At 31.9% G+C, this 20890-nt stretch overlaps 1 protein-coding gene and 1 long non-coding RNA gene across 7 annotated transcripts in view; one reads left to right on the forward strand and one right to left on the reverse strand.

Annotated features, from left to right (window-relative positions):
* The window catches only part of LOC145192537 (uncharacterized), a 60292-nt gene that overhangs the window by 4368 nt on the left and 35034 nt on the right, over window positions 1–20890 (reverse strand). For 2 of the 4 annotated variants that reach the window (XM_090096626.1, XM_090096624.1), the window contains 15 exons: window positions 19462–19909; window positions 19104–19249; window positions 18375–18822; window positions 18010–18155; window positions 14784–15231; window positions 14411–14556; window positions 13656–14103; window positions 13298–13443; window positions 12574–13021; window positions 12221–12366; window positions 11663–11774; window positions 7948–11586; window positions 7598–7807; window positions 468–1856; window positions 107–328 (listed from right to left, as the gene is read on the reverse strand). In XM_090096626.1, the coding sequence (XP_089952752.1) occupies window positions 107–328; window positions 468–1856; window positions 7598–7807; window positions 7948–11586; window positions 11663–11774; window positions 12221–12366; window positions 12574–13021; window positions 13298–13443; window positions 13656–14103; window positions 14411–14556; window positions 14784–15231; window positions 18010–18155; window positions 18375–18822; window positions 19104–19249; window positions 19462–19909 (8542 nt within the window). The remainder of the gene's footprint in view (window positions 1–106; window positions 329–467; window positions 1857–7597; window positions 7808–7947; window positions 11587–11662; window positions 11775–12220; window positions 12367–12573; window positions 13022–13297; window positions 13444–13655; window positions 14104–14410; window positions 14557–14783; window positions 15232–18009; window positions 18156–18374; window positions 18823–19103; window positions 19250–19461; window positions 19910–20890) is intronic. The other 2 variants (XM_090096633.1, XM_090096638.1) reach the window with 2 other exon arrangements.
* Window positions 2137–20890, forward strand: part of LOC149894882 (uncharacterized) — a 55173-nt gene continuing 36419 nt past the window's right edge. The window contains exons 1-2 of one of the 3 annotated variants that reach the window (XR_016455203.1): window positions 2137–3332; window positions 3633–3811. This is a non-coding gene — a long non-coding RNA (uncharacterized LOC149894882). The remainder of the gene's footprint in view (window positions 3333–3632; window positions 3812–20890) is intronic. The other 2 variants (XR_016455206.1, XR_016455208.1) reach the window with 2 other exon arrangements.

Below are 20890 nucleotides of genomic sequence, written 5' to 3' on the forward strand. Positions count from 1 at the left end.
TTTAACATTTTATTTACCAAAATCTAAAAATGTTTTAATACATTATTACAATTAAATTTTATTGTATAAAAGTAAATTTTTATGCAAAAGCATTATTATCACTTACTATGATCAAAGAGAAAATTTGGTGAATAAAACACAATTTTCCACAAACTATAGCAGTAATAGTAGCAATACAGTGCATATAAATGCTTCTCTGTTACTCCTGTCATCTCTGTTAAATATCTTGCCTTGAAGTCCTCTAATGACTTTGTATCACAGTTTGTATCAACTACTATAATCCATTGAGCCATTTCAAAAGGATCAATCATAATGTCAGCAACATCACCTGTGTTTTTTTTTAAAAAAAAACTATTTTTAGCATCAAAACAATCACCAAACAAGTTAAAACAAAAACAAGCAAAAAGTACAAACTCATTCAAAAAAAAGATTTCAACTAATCCTTCAACATGAAACATTTTTCTAACCTTTGTAAGAATACTTCTTTGGCAAGCTCTTGTCTGTTGTTTTCGTCACTGTATTCCGTTTAATCTTCTTCAGGTGATTATCAGCTCGACTTGCCAATCTTGAGCGTATGTCATCAACAGAGTCAATGGAGTTGACTCTCTTTCTTTCTTTGCTATTTTCAGCATTGATATCTTCTTGCAGCCCTACATCAGTATCAGTGCTGTTTAGCCACACTGACAACTCCCACTGCTGGTATTCTTGGTAATAAGCATACAGTAGCTGTTGTACTCCAACTGAGAGACTTTGAACTTCTTCTGAAAACACATCCAGAAACTCCTCGAAACTGAGTTTTCTGGGTGATTTTTTATTAGCTAATGTTTGCTCTAGGTAATTCAAAGAGTCTGGCAGCTGCAATACTTTTGTACAATTAGATAATCTATAAGTAAATGGAATCAAAAACATAGACTCCTTTAACAACTCATCCAACTCATAGTTGTCATTGATTGTTTCGAGCCAGCTGATTAAAGAAGAGTCCTCATACTGAATCAAAAATCTATTTGAATCCATTAAGATGTTTTTAGGTATCACTCTTATACGAAGTTGATTTGATTTTAGTTTTCTTTCAACAATTGTCATCCACTTGTCTTGTCTATAAATCATGACATACACTACAAACTTTTCAAAGTCAGTTGCTGCAAGTGTCCTCAAATACCTCTTCTTGAATTGTTGAAAAGTTTCTATAAAAGTTTTCAATGAATAAGCCCAAACTTTTAAAAGCTCAGCAACTTTAGCAGGATCTATCCACATCAAAAACAATGCACGAAGTTGATTGTCTGTTAGCTCCTCATCAGCATCCAATATTGTAAAATCTACCTTATCATCATCATAAATTTCAGAATACAATTTTGTGTTAAGTTGCATATTTTTGTCATCTGAATCTGAACTTTGAACATTCCAATTATTGCCAGAATAATAAGAATATAATACAAGCTTGTCTTCTTCACTTAAGTTGAGAGTGTCAGGAAAAGCTTGTTCAAATTTACTTAGCGTAAAACTCACTGGCTTCTCTTGTTTTAATCGAGATTCCCAATGGTGAAGATGTATAGGCAAAGCCTTGTTTTGGGTTTTTCTGGTATTGCTTTGATAACTTATTTGTAGTTTACTACTTAAATGAGCACCACTCATACCTAAAATGATTTTTCTACCACAGAAAAAACAAAAGAGCAAGTAGACTTCTGCAGTATTTAACTCTTTAACTTGTGGGAAAAATGTTATAAACTCATCAACCTTTGAAACAGTATAATCACTACATCTGTGCTCAATTAAAATTAAAAGTTTATGAATGTTTCTTGGTTCAATCGCTGGGTGAGGAAGTTGAAGTTTATTTGTTTCTGCATCAACAATTTTATCTATTTTAAAGAAAAAGAAAAATGGAAGTATAAAAATTGACTAACTTAAAGATTTTTAAACTTAAATTATTACACTTTTCTTGTAAACTATAAAATAAATTAAATTTAAGTTAAATTAAAAAAAAGATTTAAAAAAAAAAACTCAAGTTTTTATGAATATTCTTAAATATAATTTTTATCATTTGTAACTATTGTATTTATAAACAACAAAAAAAGTTTTTTTTTAAAGATAAAAACAAGTAACAGCTTTTTTTTTATTCTGTAAAATATCTTTTTACTCAGTAAAACGTTTTTCAAAATTTCAATTGATTCATCTTTATTTTTTATCTAGATTGAAAGAATGTAAGAAGTAAATGAAGCTGATGGGTGGATGAATATGAAGAGCAATTACACAGGTTTGTGGATGTGGAAAAAAAAAATGGATGGAAGAAAGCAAGTAAACCATTTAAGTGAACAAATTAAAAATAAAAATAAAAAAACCAATAAATAAATTTTAATTGAGATGGATGATGGATGATACATGTGAAGATGGAGAAATGATGGATGATACATGTGAAGATGGAGAAATGATGGATGATACATGTGAAGATGGAGAAATGTGGAAGAAGCTAAAAGTAAAACTGAAAAACAAGTAGTTAAATCAATAAATGGGTAATGTAAATCAATAAATGGGTAATGTAAATCAATAAATGGGCAATGTAAATCAATAAAAGGGCAAGGTAAAAAAAAAAAAAGAAAAAAGGGTAAGACAGGGAGGAATTACGTTTAAAAATTTTTAAAACTTTATTTCTTTTTATCTATTCTCTATTGTAGGCAGATGGAGAAAGTACAATTTTTAAATTTCTTTTTATGTATTCTCTATGTAGACAGAAGAAAGTAAAATGGAAAAAAGAAATTCTTTCCAACTCAATTTATCACATCTACTGCAATGCTAAGAGACATAATATTGCTTTTCATGAAAATTTTAAATTTATTTTTACTGAAATTTTGACATAAATTTCTATTGATGGTAAATATACAATCTATTATGGTTTTTTTATTGGTTTTGTAAAAAAATATCCTTATAACCTAATAGTTTTTCCTCGGTTTTTTAATTAAAATATCATTTTTATTGCAAATTTGATTGGACAAGTAATTAGCTCACAATCTATAATCATCAGTTACTAACAAAGTTTTTAACTGTACGTGTTACATGAAGATAGTTTACTGCAAATGTTACAGATTGAAATAAAAATAACTGTAAGTAAAAACAACTCTAAACATTTATTTTTTCTTTTTTTTACACAAGAACCACAAGTTGCCACTTGTGTTTCAAATGAGAACTTGTTTCAAATGAGAACTTGAAAGCCAGAATGTGAAGTAATTAAAATTTTAATATACTTGGCTTGGTCATATGGCAAAGTTAATGTATGGCATCCACTAAATCAACACTTATTTTCCAAATATACACTAAAGACTATGAAATACAGAGGTAAGGTAAGAGCTTCATTTTCTTGGCATGGTGTTGATTGCTTATCTATAAAGATATTTCTTGGCATAGTGTTGATTACTTATCTATAAAGATATTTCTTGGCATAGTGTTGATTACTAATCCACAAAGATATTTCTTGGCATAGTGTTGATTACTTATCCACAAAGATATTTCTTGGCATAGTGTTGATTACTTATCTATAAAGATATTTTGGGCAAAAACATGGAAACCTTTAGCAGATAAAAACATGCCATTAAATAGATATTTTATGCACAATAGTAACTTTAAGCATACTTCATTTTTAGTAAAAAAAGGGCGTGATGATTGTTATATTGACTATTTGAAGAGGCTTCCCATGGTCCTCTAAACCCCATTGAGCACATCTAGATTGGCATAGAAAAATATGTAAAGATTAAGAAAAACAAAAAAATGAATGAATTTTGGGAAGCTGTAAAGATGGATAGTATTCAATTACTACATCTTGGTACCAGACTTTAATTTTGAAAGTAGTTACAAAGCAAAAAATTTACCCAAACCATTATATATATATATATATATATATATATATATATATATATATATATATATATATATATATATATATATATATATATATATATTAGGGTGGGTCGAATTTTTTTATCTTTCCTGTACATGAACAAAAAGTTGTCTTGGCATCAGTACAGTATGAAAATAATATTTAAAGATTTTTTATGAAACGTTTAGGGGTCCCAACTTTGATTAAAGTCTTACCTTATTTGATGTATTTTAACCATTTCCTTGGTACAATCTAAATACGTACCAACTATAAATCATTGACTAAAATGCATTGGCAAATGGTTTAGCACCTAACTACAAGTGCTAAAAAAGAAATGGAATAAATTTTATAACGTTATTTACATGTGACGTCACAAACATTAGCAACAAACCATTTGCTGGATTTTTTAGAAACAAGCAAAATATCTAATATATTATTTTGTAACTTTATTTTCTTTTTTGCAATAACAAACCTATAGTAAAATTTAAGTAGACTAATATAGATTTATACTACAGTAGGCTATAGTTTAGACTGTAGAAAGATCACTTCATTTAACATGTAGGCCTATTTATGAGAGGGCTAAACATAATATGGTCTGTATAAATATTGGAATATTTATTGACTAAATTCTTATGAAAAATTTTAGCAGACAGAGTGAAATGTGTTTATTCAAAAGCAAGTATTCCCACAATAGAAGTGAATAGCACAATCATTAGGATTAGAAGACTTATCGATAAAGTACATACACTTGAAAAATTTTCAGATGCAAAAAGAACATCAGACACGTTCACTGAGAAGTTGAATTCTTTTAAGCAGTTATTTGACATTTGTACCTGCAAATGCTTTGATTCGGGCATTAGAGATAGGAACTTATGCACGTGGCCACTGCCAAATAAAATTCTATTGATAGAGTGGGATTTCTGGGTTCACCAGAAAACTGTTAGAAATATGATAATTGGTGTAGACAAAGAAACGACAGCAGCACTGGAAAAGAGACAAAAACGCAAATTTATGAATTCAGTGTATGATGAAGCACAGTCAAAAGAGGTTGAATATATAAAAAAAATAGGAAGATATTGGTGAGGATGAGCGTAACACGTCTAAAAGTAATTATACATCAGAGGAAGAGACAGTATCAGTGCAGAACAGAAACAAGTACAAGGAATTGTGTAAAGCAGTTGATCGATGCAAAATTAGCAACAGAAATACATGTCTTATTGTTAATGCTGTTTTAAAAGACCTCAGTATGCTGTCTTCAGCAAGAATTCTTAATCCTTCAAAGCTACGCCGACAAAGGAATTTCTGGAGAGATACTCTGGTTGAAGAACATATGCAAAGCAATAAGGAATTGTGCTGTATAGGCTTTGATGGAAAACAAGACGTTACATTAGTTGAGAGTTTTGGTTGTAGAAGAAGTAAAAAAGAAGCACACTATAGTATTGTCTCGTATCCAGGAAACATATACATCGATCATGTAGTTCCTGAAATTAGTAAAGCTGCTGATATAACAAAGGAGTTAATGTCAGTTATTATAGAGACAAACTCCGTAGAAAGCATTCAAGGTGTTGTGTGTGATGGCACAAATAATAATACAGGTAAAAGCAACGGAATCATAAGAATATTGGAGGAGAACTTAGGTAGACCATTACAGTGGTTGGTATGCCTTCTACACTGTAACGAGCTGCCATTTAGAAGGTTTTTGGCAGGCGTGGATTTTGCTTGAACTACAGGACTTTCCACATCGACAGGTACAATTAGCTCAGCTCTAGAATATGATCCGAATGAATTGCCTGTCATTAATTATTTGCCAATTACTGGTAAGGTGACTGATTGTGATGAAGCTGTCAAGAAGGATCTTAGCACAAACCAACTGTACTTTTTGAAAGCATGTCTAGCAGTACAGCGTGGACGTCAGGCTTCTACAGATATTGATTTCCTCGAAAAGAGTTTACCTGGAAATATAAGTCATGCTCGGTGGTTGACGAAAACCAACAGGATTTTGCGTCTCTACATGTCTAGAGAGGTGGCATCTGAACCTCTCAGAAGAGTAATGCATTTCATTTTGAACTTTTACGGGCCCTCTTGGTTCAAAATCAAATCAAATTCTTCTTGCCAAAATGGTGCTAACAACTTCTTTTTCTTAGTTCAGTTGTTTTAGGAATTTGATGCATTAGATCAGGCTGTGGTTCGTCCTGTTCTCGAAAATAACTGCTACTTTGCGCATGCTGAAAACATTCTGTTAGCTGCAGTTAGTGATAGTGATATGGAAATTCTTCGTTTTTCAGTAGAACAAATAATAAGAGCAAGAGAGAAGCAGACTAATAGTAACATACCGGTTCGCGTCTTTGATAAGAAGGATATAACATTAAATCTGGCTGCGACATCGTTCATTAACATGATTGACAGGGACCAGAGTAATGTTACGCCTCCTTTGATGCTATCACACCTTTCAAATGATCAACTTACTTATACCCATCCAATACTACTGCCCGATGTTCCATGTCATTCACAGGCAGTAGAGAGAACAATTAAAGATGTTAGCGCTGCGAGCTGTAAAGTTTATGGGAAAAAGTCCCGTCATGGCATGGTGTTACAGAGTAAGAAATCCAGATTAGAGATACCAAAAATAGACACCAAGAAAGATTTTATTAACAGTTAGGTTAAACAATTTGTATTGTTGCTGTTTAACATTGATTCGTTACAGTTTACATTCTTTTTAATTTGTAATACATTGCAATACATTACACTAACATTAGGTATTTATGTAGTCTTTCTAGTCAGAGTTGGGACCTGTAGACACTGTCCATAAAATAAAAAGGGAGGTTTTTTCAAACAAGTACATCAAAAAGCAACTTTTTAGACATGTACAGGATCTCCAACTTAATATTTTTTACATTTCGACTCACCTTAATATATATATATATATATATATATATATATATATATATATATATATATATATATATATATATATATATATATATATATATATTTATTTATTGCTAAGGCCGAGGAAAAATATGAACTTAAATTAAGAAATAGAAATTTGAAAAAAAAAATTCTGGTCAGCAGAAACCTTTGCATGGTATTTAAGTTGATCGTACAGAAAAATTCAACAAAACTTTTTAAAAACTACTTGAAAAATCTTCTTCATCTGATTATGACACATGTGTGTGCAAATTCCCTGACCACCACTCTAGATCATTATACCACTATAGATCATTCTTCATATAGGTGTAAATAATATTCATTCATCAAATAGATGTCAATATTGATCAACTAGTTATCAATATTTTAAAGATAACCAAAAAAATTAGTTTTTTTTGATGTTGTATTTGAAAAATCTGTAATCTTATAAAAACAAATACTGCTTTGCAAAATGACACAGCCGTTGAACAACAACATATTTTTAAGTAAATGTTACTAGAAGAAAATTTAGTAACTATTTGAAAACTTCTTATAAAATCAAAATATTTCATTCATAAAAACTTTCAAATGAATTTCCCTCGAAATGGTTAGATTATTATTTTACAATTTACAATATTTGCATCATAAAACATCATTTGTAACACATAGAATCGAATCAATTTTCTTGTGCTTCAAGTCAAATAAGTAGACTCAAGAGAGTTGATCACTTTAACAGGATTCATTATAAAACATAAGTTTCATAGAAGGAATGTTAAAAACATTCATAAAGCTAATGAAAATTTCATTTTTAAAACTTTATTATACCTTGATTCGGAAAATAAAAAAGCACTTTCCACAAACTATAGCAGTAATAGTAGCAATACAGTGCATATAAATGCTTCTCTGTTACTCCTGTCATCTCTGTTAAATATCTTGCCTTGAAGTCCTCTAATGACTTTGTATCACAGTTTGTATCAACTACTATAATCCATTGAGCCATTTCAAAAGGATCAATCATAATGTCAGCAACATCACCTGTGTTTTTTTTTTTAAAAAAAACTATTTTTAGCATCAAAACAATCACCAAACAAGTTAAAACAAAAACAAGCAAAAAGTACAAACTCATTCAAAAAAAAGATTTCAACTAATCCTTCAACATGAAACATTTTTCTAACCTTTGTAAGAATACTTCTTTGGCAAGCTCTTGTCTGTTGTTTTCGTCACTGTATTCCGTTTAATCTTCTTCAGGTGATTATCAGCTCGACTTGCCAATCTTGAGCGTATGTCATCAACAGAGTCAATGGAGTTGACTCTCTTTCTTTCTTTGCTATTTTCAGCATTGATATCTTCTTGCAGCCCTACATCAGTATCAGTGCTGTTTAGCCACACTGACAACTCCCACTGCTGGTATTCTTGGTAATAAGCATACAGTAGCTGTTGTACTCCAACTGAGAGACTTTGAACTTCTTCTGAAAACACATCCAGAAACTCCTCGAAACTGAGTTTTCTGGGTGATTTTTTATTAGCTAATGTTTGCTCTAGGTAATTCAAAGAGTCTGGGAGCTGCAATACTTTTGTGCAATTAGATAATCTATGAGCAAATGGAATCAAAAACATAGACTCCTTTAACAACTCATCCAACTCATAGTTGTCATTGATTGTTTCGAGCCAGCTGATTAAAGAAGAGTCCTCATACTGAATCAAAAACCTATTTGAATCCATTAAGATGTTTTTAGGTATCACTCTTATACGAAGTTGATTTGATTTTAGTTTTCTTTCAACAATTGTCATCCACTTGTCTTGTCTATAAATCATGACATACACTACAAACTTTTCAAAGTCAGTTGCTGCAAGTGTTCTCAAATACATTTTCTTGAATTGTTGAAAAGTGTCTATAACAGCTTTCAATGAATAAGCCCAAACTTTTAAAAGCTCAGCAACTTTAGCAGGATCTGTCCACATCAAAAACAACGCACGAAGTTGATTGTCTGTTAGCTCCTCATCAGCATCCAATATTGTAAAATCTACCTTATCATCATCATAAATTTCAGAATACAATTTTGTGTTAAGTTGCATATTTTTGTCATCTGAATCTGAACTTTGAACATTCCAATTATTGCCAGAATAATAAGAATATAATACAAGCTTGTCTTCTTCACTTAAGTCAAGAGTATCAGGGAAAGCTTGTTCAAATTCGTTCAGGCTAAGACTCACTGGTTTCTCATGCATTAATTGAGATTCCCAATGGCAAAGATGTTTTGGCAAAAAGCCATCAGCAAAATTATATTTTAATTCTGGTAATATAAAACCTAAATACATTAAATGAGTGTAAGTAAATGGATCATTTATTGCCATATATGTAAGAGTTTTTTTAACTTCATACAACTCTGACTGTTGCTCTTGATTAAGGAGGTAATAAGGCAAGCTGCTTGGTACAAAAAAAACTTGACTATTTTTATCTAGCAGTACCTCCCATTTTTGATAAATAAGCAAGTAAACAAGGAACTTTTGATATGTTGTCAACTGTTTTATCTTTGGATAGGCTTGTAAAAACTCGTTAAAACAGAAAATGTTTTCTTTATGAATTGTATTTAGTATAATGTACCATTTACCAATAATTATTGGGTCAGAGCGCATCTTTGCTGCCTTAGAGAGAAGTTTATCAACTGACTCACTTAAAGCTTTAGCAATTATACTCTGGTCTTTAGTCTTCTTTTCTTTTTTTTTATCCACCAAAGATGCAAATTGATTTTCAATATCTTCCTCAGATAAGCTAGATCCATCAAAAATATTACTGATATCAGACAAAGTTAGTGAAATTTTTGACACCAATTTTACCCTTAACATTTTGGCCTCATCTACATCAGCCATGACAATCCAACTTTCTTTGTCATATAAGTAAGAATATACAAAAAAAAGCTCTTCTTCATTTAATCTGCTTTTAAAAGAAATGATTGCGCTTTTCTTAAAGACTTCAAAACTTTCAAAGAATATCTGCTGGTTTTTCAGCTTAACAATGTATTTTGCAACATGATTGGGATCAGCTGATATGATGTTTTTATGCCTTAATGGAATGCTATATGAATAGTTGTCTGGCTGGTTATATACCAATTTGAAAAGGTGGTTTGATGGAACATCTTGCAGTTCATTTACCAGCCAATTGTCATTGCCGAAATCATAATCACTAGAACCAGATATAGAACTTTGTTCATCAGTAAAACATTTCTTACAATCTTTATCTTCATCTGAATCTTCACATTTATTGGTCTCTGATAAACTGCTGGCTTTTAAGTTACTAGTATTTGTTGGTAACAATTCATTTTCAAAAACTTTTTTTCTACTTTCCTCTTTTACCTCAAGGCCTACAAAGAAGCTTCCATTATTTTGTTGAGATGGATTCAAAGATTTCTCAGTCACATCAACTTTTTGCCTTCTTATTTTGGCTTCATTTGCTAATTTTATTGCAAGATCTTTATTGATTTTAAAACTTTGATTCAATATATCTTCATCAATAAACTCAATTTGTCTCCATAATTCGTCAAAAAGCATTTCTTCATCAAAAGAATAATTTTTCTCTTGTTTGATAGAACTATTGTTTTCTTTTTTGGAGCTCAAATAAATATTTTCAGCTTTGATTATAGTTTGAGCAGTTTGTGACTTTTTAGGTGAGGTCCCATGTGATTCTGCTTTTGTCAAAAAAAGAGCTTCATATTTATTTTTGTTGGTTGCTTTTGTATTATCAACTTGATTAGACTTGTTTAATTCTTCATCGTGAAACAAACTTAGAGACTCAAATGGTTCACCTACAGAAGGGCTCGTGTTTGGAAATAATTCACTTTTATTGGCATGTGAGTCCAGCTGAGGATGTGCCACAACCCATTCAGCAACTTTATCAGCAGTACAAGCAGTGGGAAGAGTTTTATTTTTAAACTTGCTCAAACCAACACCAGCCTCAGGAAGGTTTTTATGGTCTTGTTTAGCTGCTACAGTTTGAGGGACTTTTTTTTTTATATCAAAAGAATCATTAATTTCTAATTCATTTCCATGTTTATCAATCTTATAGCTTTGCTGATCTAAGAGTAGATTTTGTTGGTCTAAGTACAATTTCTTTCCATTACCATGGATACCATTTTCATCTTGATCATCAGTTAGTTTAGAATTATCTTCAATTAGATTTTCATCTAAAAAGAAATCCGAACTTGATTCTGATTCGTTACTTTGATCATTATTTGGAGAAATACAATGAACTATCTGAAAACCCTCTAAAGATTGGAAAGATGAAGACCTCGATTGATTTTTAGTCTCTAAAGAATCAACAACAGTAATGCTCTCCTGTAAACCCAGCTCCCTATTTTCTTCAACTTTCTGATTCATATTTGAATCATTACTAGGCGTTACTTCATCACAGTTAAGTGACTTGTTTAAACCAATTGTTTCTTCTTTACTTTCTTCTAATTTAACTGCAGGAGTATAATGACGAATTGTAGCTGAAAACAAATCTTTATCTTCAGATTTCAAGTCACTTTTGCTGCTTATGTCAACTGAATTAATATTGTTAACTTTTGGAGAGAATTCTTTGGAGTTCAAAGAAGAACTTTCTGACATTTTTTTACGCAATGATGCATGCTTTAGTTTTAAGTCTAAGTTTTTTGAAATAATTTCAGCAATTTCAGGTGAGTTGAAGTGCTTTGGAGTAACAACATCAACAACAGGATGGTCTTCAGCAACAACTTCACATTCAACATCATTAATGATTTTGGGGACATTTCTCTCCATATCTTCACTCAACTGCAATAGTGCAACTAGTTCTTCAGCTAAATTATGTTAAAGTGATTTTCAAATTTTACGAATACCAGAAATTAGAACTTTAAAAATAAAAAAGGTACATACGAATATTTTCTTCCTGACTATCAATTACAACTTCATCAGTTTGGATCTTTCCATCTTCAATAACCAAATTGTCAATTAAGATTTGTAGGTCAACTTCTTCATCACGTATCATCTACAAAAAAATAGAAAATTTTTTTACATAAAATAAAACTTTTTTTTAAAAAATAAAATTTTTAAAATTTAAAAAAAAAAACAAAAAAAAAAAAACAGTTTTCAGTTTGAATGAAAATTTTTGTTCAAATAAACTTTTACATGAAATAAATTGACATGAATTAAAGTGAACTTAAATAAATATTGTTAAAAACAAATACATCTTATTTGCATAAATATAAAATTATGCATCACTTAACTGTATCAAGTTAAAGGAAAAATAAAACTAAAGTAATAATATTGTGGAGAAACAAAAATAAGAGAGAACACTGCAACTTTCCATATGAAATAAGTGCATACACATTCCACCACAGATTGAAAGTGACTAACTATAAGTCAACGATAATTAAATACACTTATAATCTTATAATCAGGTTGATTTTAAAATTATTTAAAAGAAAACCTTACATTAACACTGAAAACATCAGAATCGTTTAGTTTTCCAACTGTCAACTCAACTTTCTGAGAATGCACTTCATCAGCTTTAATAGCAGACAAACCATGCTTTGTTGACAAACTAACTCCTGTTTCTTGAAGACCACCATCATTACCATCTAAAAAAAGCAATCTAGGCCATTTTTGCAGTAATAAACATAACCAAAAATCCAATTACAAAATTGATAACATAGCTCAAGTACAAAAATCAGCCAGTTGCATAAAATATGCTGCATTTAAGAAAAGTCAGACATTACTGAGAAGCCCCATTTCATTTGTAGATGAAAAAGGTACAAAAATCTAGTGAGAAAACAACTTTAGCTTACTTTTCTGGTTAGCAAGGGTCTTTGCTTCATCATCATCTGTGATATCTTTAAACTCTGATTCCTTTCCTGCAACTGGGCTGCCACTTTCAATATCAAAAAAGCCCTCACTTTGCACTTCTGTTATTAACTCAGCAGCTGATATCTCCTCAGACTGGATCTCCTTTAATGGAAGATTGATGCTTAAGTCTTTTGTGTTGACACTGTCAATGATTTCAGCCTTGTTAAAAGATGCAGGATCACTGTCATCAGCATAGCAACTTTCACCGAGGGCAGAAGAGTACATACTAAAAGTGCTGCTTGGAACCAAGTCTTCTTCTGTGGAAACAGGTGAGTGTTTTACAACACCATCTTCGCTTGAAAACATCAGTTGAGAAACTTTACCTGGTCTCATCCTAGATGTGCTTTGGGACTTGTCACTAATAGGTGATTTCAACTCCTCATGAGATACCTATCAAAAACATTTTTAAGCATTGCCTTAGCATAAAAACATCAATGTTCACCTTAAAACTTGCACTTTATGTTTTAACAACTATGAAAACTAAAACAAAATACTATGACCACTACAGCATCTTCTTTTAGCATAAGATATCTAGTTAATTAGAGTGTAATCTAATTGATAAAAAAACTGATATAAGTAGAACATTTAATTTGTGAAAAATGCTGCATGTAGTAGTGGAGTGTCATTTGATCACATCAATCAAACAGAATCAAAAGCAAGTCTTACATTGACACTGAAAACATCAGGAATCTTTAGTTTTCCAACTGTCAACTCAACTTTCTGAGAATGCACTTCATCAGCTTCAATATCAGACAAACCATGCTTTGTTGACAAACTGAGTCTTGTTTTTTGAAGACCAACATCATCATGATCTAAAAAGAAAAATGCAGGTCTTTTTTGAACCTAATAAACAAACACCACATTGCAGCATCAATAACCAAGCATAACCTGGGCTATTTACAAAAACCAGCAAGTTCCATAAAACAAGCTGCATTTAAGAAAAGTCACACATTACTGAGAAGCCCCATTCCATTTGTAGATAAAAAAGGTACAAAAATCTAGTGAGAAAACAACTTTAGCTTACTTTTCTGGTTAGCAAGGGTCTTTGCTTCATCATCATCTGTGATATCTTTAGACTCTGATTCCTTTCCTGCAACTGGGCTGCCACTTTCAATATCAAAAAAGCCCTCACTTTGCACTTCTGTTATTAACTCAGCAGCTGAGATCTCCTCAGACTGGATCTCCTTTAATGGAAGATTGATGCTTAAGTCTTTTGTGTTGACACTGTCAATGATTTCAGCCTTGTTAAAAGATGCAGGATCACTGTCATCAGCATAGCAACTTTCACCGAGGGCAGAAGAGTACCTACTAAAAGTGCTGCTTGGAACCAAGTCTTCTTCTGTGGAAACAGGTGAGTGTTTTACAACACCATCTTCACTTGAAAACATCAGTTGAGAAACTTTACCTGGTCTCATCCTAGATGTGCTTTGGGACTTGTCACTAATAGGTGATTTCAACTCCTCATGAGATACCTATCAAAAACATTTTTAAGCATTGCCTTAGCATAAAAACATCAATGTTCACCTTAAAACTTGCCCTTTATGCTTTAACAACTATGAAAACTAAAACAAAATGGTACAACCACTACAACATCTTCTTTTAGCATAAGATGTCCTATGCTAAAAGTTAATTAGAATTTAATTCATAACCTTTCAAACAAAAAACTTAACACATTTTAACCTGATATACATAGAACATTTAATTTGTAAAAAATTCTACATGCAATAGTGGAGTGTCATTTGATCACATCAATCAAACAGAATCAAAAGCAAGTCTTACATTGACACTGAAAACATCAGGAATCTTTAGTTTTCCAACTGTCAACTCAACTTTCTGAGAATGCACTTCATCAGCTTCAATATCAGACAAACCATGCTTTGTTGACAAACTGAGTCTTGTTTTTTGAAGACCGACATCATCATGATCTAAAAAAAAAAAAAAAAAAAAAAAATGCAGGTCTTTTTTTTGAACCTAACAAACAAACACCACATCGCAGCATCAATAACCAAACATAACCTGGGCTATTTACAAAAACCAGCAAGTTGCATAAAATATACTGCATTTAAGAAAAGTCAGACATTACTGAGAAGCCCCATTCCATTTGTAGATGAAAAAGGTACAAAAATCTAGTGAGAAAACAACTTTAGCTTACTTTTTTGATTAGCAAGACTTGTAGCTTCATCATCATCTGTGATATCTTTAAACTCTGATTCCTTTCCTGCAACTGGGCTGCCACTTTCAATATCAAAAAAGCCCTCACTTTGCACTTCTGTTATTAACTCAGCAGCTGAGATCTCCTCAGACTGGATCTCCTTTAATGGAAGATTAATGCGTAAGTCGTTTGTGTTGACACTGTCAATGATTTCAGCCTTGTTAACAGATGCAGGATCACTGTCATCAGCATAGCAACTTTCACCGAGGGCAGAAGAGTACATACTAAAAGTGCTGCTTGGAACCAAGTCTTCTTCTGTGGAAACAGGTGAATGTTTTACAATACCATCTTCACTTGAATATATCAGTTGAGAAGTTTTTCCTGAATTTACCCTAGAAGTGCCTGGCAAGTTATCTTGAATAGGCAATTTTGCTTCCTCTGTAGATACCTATGATGAAAATTTTAAAAAATGGTTTAGCTATACATATATTGAATATTCACATAAGAAATTTCATTTTATTTTCAAATACTAATGAAAACTAAAATAAAATATTGCAAACACTACAACATTTTCTTTTAGCAAAGGATACCTAGCCAATTAGGGTAGGAATTGTATCACAAAAAATGATGTTTGCTTTTAAATAGTTTTTGTATAGAAGCAATCATTTTTTGATTTATTTTCTCTTCATTTACAAAACAGAACTTGTAAAATGTTAGTGGAAATTAATTTTGTTGCCTATTTCTGACAATTGAAGTTGAAGCCTGAGAAGGAAGTTGCTTTGCTCCTCTAGGAAATGGCTTTTCCCCAGATAAAGGAAGTTGGAACATCTCTAAGCACAACTTACAAAAGTCAAAAGCAGTTTTAGAAAAAAAGATCAAGCTAGTTGTAAACCATGATCAGAAAGGAAACTTTCAGCTGTCTTCAGCTTCTTGTCACTGCTGTCTTATCACCCAGTCCTCTCATTGCTGTCAAAAGCTGAAACTCAATGTGTGTGAAGCAACATTGAGAAGGATTGTTAAAAAGAAAACTGGTGCTGGGTCAATAATCAGACCCAAAAAGTTTCTTCTAACTGATTATCCAAAGGCTCTCAGAGTGAAACATTCCAAATAGTTCCTTCATATGTTGAAGAAAAAAAAAAACATTTAGCGACTTTCAAAAATAATATAAGGTCACTTTTTAGCAATTACTCAAATTATTTCCATGCTTTTTAAAAAAAATTAAAAAAAAAGGTGATATTAAAAAAAATTTTTTTTTTTTGGAATTAAATGTATAGCTAAAATAAGAAAAAAATTTTTTAAAATATTATTTCAGTACCAAAACAATCAAATAAGAGAATCAGGTCAAAAAAATGTAACAAAATGTGTCAAAAATATAAGGTCAGTAATTTAAACTTAACAACTCTTAAATTAATTACACAAGAATCCTGAAAGTTTTTACTCACTTTGACCAAAAAAGTCAATTTCTAACTATTATTTCAAGAGATATTTCAGTTGGTAAATTCTTGGCACACAAGAAGCAGAAAAATGGGCAGAAAGTCAGTATCACAAGAAATTAAGTGGCAGATATTGTAAAAAGTCAACAAGAAGTAGCAAGATTATGTGGTGTTTTATTATGCTGTGTCAAAACAACACTGAAGAAATACAAACTTTCAAATGACGTAAAAGATTCACCAAGAGCTGGCAGGCCATCAAAACTTATTTCTAGGGATCAAAGCTTATTGTATTGTAGGGTAAGAGAAGATCCTAAAATTAGCTACCGAGAACTGTTAGCTGAGTTTAATAATAAGGCTTGTGTTAGTTATAGCACAGTTACTTTAGTGTTAGTAATAACGCAGTTAGGTATCTTAATAAAAAAGGTTTTATTGTTATGTTGCTGCCAGAAAACCGCTTTTAAGGGTGACAGATAGGGTTAAAAAATGTAAAGTGGTGTGAAGAAAGACTTCACTGGTCAGTAGAAAATTGATCTAAGGTCATTTTTAATGGTGAATCAAACTTTGAGGTGGTTTGTAAATCAGGATTTATCATTAATAGATAAGCTTCAGAGAAATACAAAGACTTTGTGTACCAAAAGTAAAAGGCAGTGGTGGCTCAATAGGTATATGGGGATGCATTTCTTATCAGGGGATAGGATTTCAAAAAATATTTTTACAGGGAAAATTAACCAGTATAATTACAAAGAGACCTTGGAAAATAAGCTTTTTACCTGCTGCCAGATCATTTTTTGGAAGGTATAAAAATTGGTATTTTCAATAGGTCAGCGCAACAGCACATCCTGCCAACTCAGTGAATGAGTGATTTCAAAGACAACATATTACTCTTCTACCATGACCAGCATGATCTCCAGACTGAACCCAATCAAAAATGTTTGGTCATGGATGGACAAGAAATTATCAAGAATAAATGTGGAAAGCATTGTGCAATTGAAACTTGCACTGGAAAAAATTCAGAGCCAAATTCCAAAGGAATTATTTATGCATTTGATTGATTCTATGACAATATGTATTCAAAGTTCTGCACAATTAATAGTTTTTGGACTTTTTTTCCTTTAAACCGGTTTTAGGATTGGCACTATAAAGTACAAGGTTTTGAAAGCTCACACCCTTCCTTGGGTTGTAGTTCAAGTTAGCGCTCCTATCATGTGGCAAAGATGCTATTACCTGTCTACCTAAGACAGTGTAATTTTCAGTGACAACTTTTGGTCAAAGCCTTTCCACACTCTTCCCTAAATTCAAACCCGTTGATTTTTCAGGAGTAGCAAAAAATTGAGGCCAGGGCCAGTGATTATCAGCATCCAAAAAATGGAACCCTCACAACTGCCATCACCAAGCATGGACAGAAATACCAGAGTCATATGTTAAGACTGTCTGTTCAAAGATTTTAAAGATTTAATCACAGCTGATGATGGTTAAGTTTAATAAATGTTGTAAAACCCATTTATCTTTAACTTTATTCTTGAAAAAAATTATTGAGGCTAAAAAATTTGATAGATTATTTTAGATTGTAATAATTTTACCAGATTATTTTAATTAGGCAGACAATGTTAATATACAATAAAATATAATTTCTTGTTATAAAATTAGTATAGCTGTTAAGTTTTAAAAGAAACGAGTTAAATATTATAAAGATAATTTAAATGGGCTGTTTCAAATGTGAAAAAAATTGGATAAACAACTTCATGATAGGCAGCATTTAGTCACATATCAGTAATATAAAATGCAAGTCTTACATTGACACTGAAAACATCTGGAATCTTTAGTTTTCCAACTGTCAACTCAACTTTCTGAGAATGCACTTCATCAGCTTCAATATCAGACAAACCATGCTTTGTTGACAAACTGAGTCTTGTTTTTTGAAGACCAACATCATCATGATCTTAAAAAAAAAATGCAGGTCTTTTTTGAACCTAATAAGCAAAACAAACACCACAACATTAACATCAACAACAAAACATAACCTGGGATACATATAAAAACCAGCAAGTTCCATAAAATATACTGCATTTAAGAAAAGTCACACATTACTAAGAAGCTCCATTCCATTTGTAGATGAAAAAGGTACAAAAAATCTAGTGAGAAAACAACTTTAGCTTACTTTTCTGGTTAGCAAGACTCTTTGCTTCATCATCATCTGTGATATCTTTAAACTCTGATTCCTTTCCTGTAACTGGGCTGCCACTTTCAATATCAAAAAAGCCCTCACTTTGCACTTCTGTTATTAACTCAGCAGCTGAGATCTCCTCAGACTGGATCTCCTTTAATGGAAGATTGATGCTTAAGTCTTTTGTGTTAACACTGTCGATGATTTCAGCCTTGTTAACAGATACAGGATCACTGCTATCAGCAAAGCAACTATCACCAAGGGCAGAAGGGTACCTACTAAAAGTGCTGTTTGGAATCAAGTCTCCTTCTGTGAAAACAGGTGAGTGTTTTATAACACCATCTTCGCTTGAAAACATCATTTGAGAAACTTTACCTGGTCTCATCCTAGATGTACTTTGGGACTTGTCACTAATAGGTGATTTCAACTCCTCATGAGATACCTATCAAGAACATATGCATTGCCTTAGCATAAAAACATCAATGTTCACCTTAAAACTTGCACTTTATGTTTTAACAACTATAAAAACTAAAACAGAATGGTATAACCACTACAACATCTTCTTTTAGCATAAGATATCCTATGCTAAAAGTTAATTAGAGTGTAATCTAATTGATAAAAAAACTGATATAAGTAGAACATTTAATTTGTGAAAAATGCTGCATGTAGTAGTGGACTGTCATTTGATCACATCAATCAAACAGAATCAAAAGTAAGTCTTACATTGACACTGAAAACATCAGGAATCTTTAGTTTTCCAACTGTCAACTCAACTTTCTGAGAATGCACTTCATCAGTTTCAATATCAGACAAATCATGCTTTGTTGACAAACTGAGTCTTGTTTTTTGAAGACCAACATCATCATGATCTAAAAAGAAAAATGCAGGTCTTTTTTGAACCTTACAAACAAACACCACATCGCAGCATCAATAACCAAGCATAACCTGGGCTATTTACAAAAACCAGCAAGTTGCATAAAATATACTGCATTTAAGAAAAGTCACACATTACTGAGAAGCCCCATTCCATTTGTAGATAAAAAAGTTACAAAAATCTAGTGAGAAAACAACTTTAGCTTACTTTTCTGGTTAGCAAGGGTCTTTGCTTCATCATCATCTGTGATATCTTTAGACTCTGATTCCTTTCCTGCAACTGGGCTGCCACTTTCAATATCAAAAAAGCCCTCACTTTGCACTTCTGTTATTAACTCAGCAGCTGAGATCTCCTCAGACTGGATCTCCTTTAATGGAAGATTGATGCTTAAGTCTTTTGTGTTGACACTGTCAATGATTTCAGCCTTGTTAAAAGATGCAGGATCACTGTCATCAGCATAGCAACTTTCACCGAGGGCAGAAGAGTACATACTAAAAGTGCTGCTTGGAACCAAGTCTTCTTCTGTGGAAACAGGTGAGTGTTTTACAACACCATCTTCGCTTGAAAACATCAGTTGAGAAACTTTACCTGGTCTCATCCTAGATGTGCTTTGGGACTTGTCACTAATAGGTGATTTCAACTCCTCATGAGATACCTATCAAGAACATTTGCAAGCATTATTTTAGTATAAAAACAACAATGTTCACCTTAATTTGAGTTTTTTTTTTTTTAACAACTATGAAAACTAAAATGAAATAGTGTAACCACTACGAAAGCTTTTTTTAGGAGAAGATATGTAGCTAATTAGGGTATATTGACTAAATTTTGGCCAGGTAAAGTGCGGATTACAATTATGAAATTAATACTGGAATTACCGGCTCAATTGGTCTTGTCTATCAATGACTAATGAGCTTTGATACACAAAAGAATGACTTTTTTATAACCAGCTGAAATCAAAAATAATTGAAAAAAGACACCATTTAAGGGCCATGAAGTTCATTTAGTGCTCATGACTGTTTATAGGTACATGTCTTTTGTGAGGTTGCAACCACATATTAGTCATCTTAGTAAATTGTCAACAGCTACTAACAAAATTTTCAACTTAGTAGAATTGAATTAATGTCTGTTTTAGCACCTAATAGAATAGCTGGATAATGCAACTGATAGATTGGTTCAAGTGATTAAGGATGACATACAATACAACAACAGACGATGATTCTAACCAACTATTATAGGAATTGGCTTCATCTATACCTAAAGACTAAAATAACATTTTAACCTGTAATTTACAGAGCTATTTAAGCTAAACCTAGGGCCTGGATCAATTAAACAAGATATATACATCTAATTTGAAAACAAATAAACCACCCAGCTAACACAAAACGTTCAAGAAACGTTCGTAAAACGTTAGAAAGGGTCGGGCGCGTTCTGAGAAAGCTCTAAGAACATTTCCAACATTCTTTGAATGTACTTGAACGTTTTGTGTTAGCTGGGCAACTCACATATCTACTAATAACTCCAAGCAACTGGCTCCAAATAATAATTCAAGCTCAATACAAAATTTATGAAACTTCTGTACATGTAATAGTTTCTATCAAATCTAAGAACCTATTAATAGTACGGAACAGCCGACTAA

This window comes from Hydra viridissima, unplaced genomic scaffold (assembly GCF_058129835.1).
Source record: "Hydra viridissima isolate aposymbiotic clone 2 unplaced genomic scaffold, HvirCarnegie_v1 scaffold_1, whole genome shotgun sequence".
Classification (NCBI taxonomy): domain Eukaryota; kingdom Metazoa; phylum Cnidaria; class Hydrozoa; order Anthoathecata; family Hydridae; genus Hydra; species Hydra viridissima.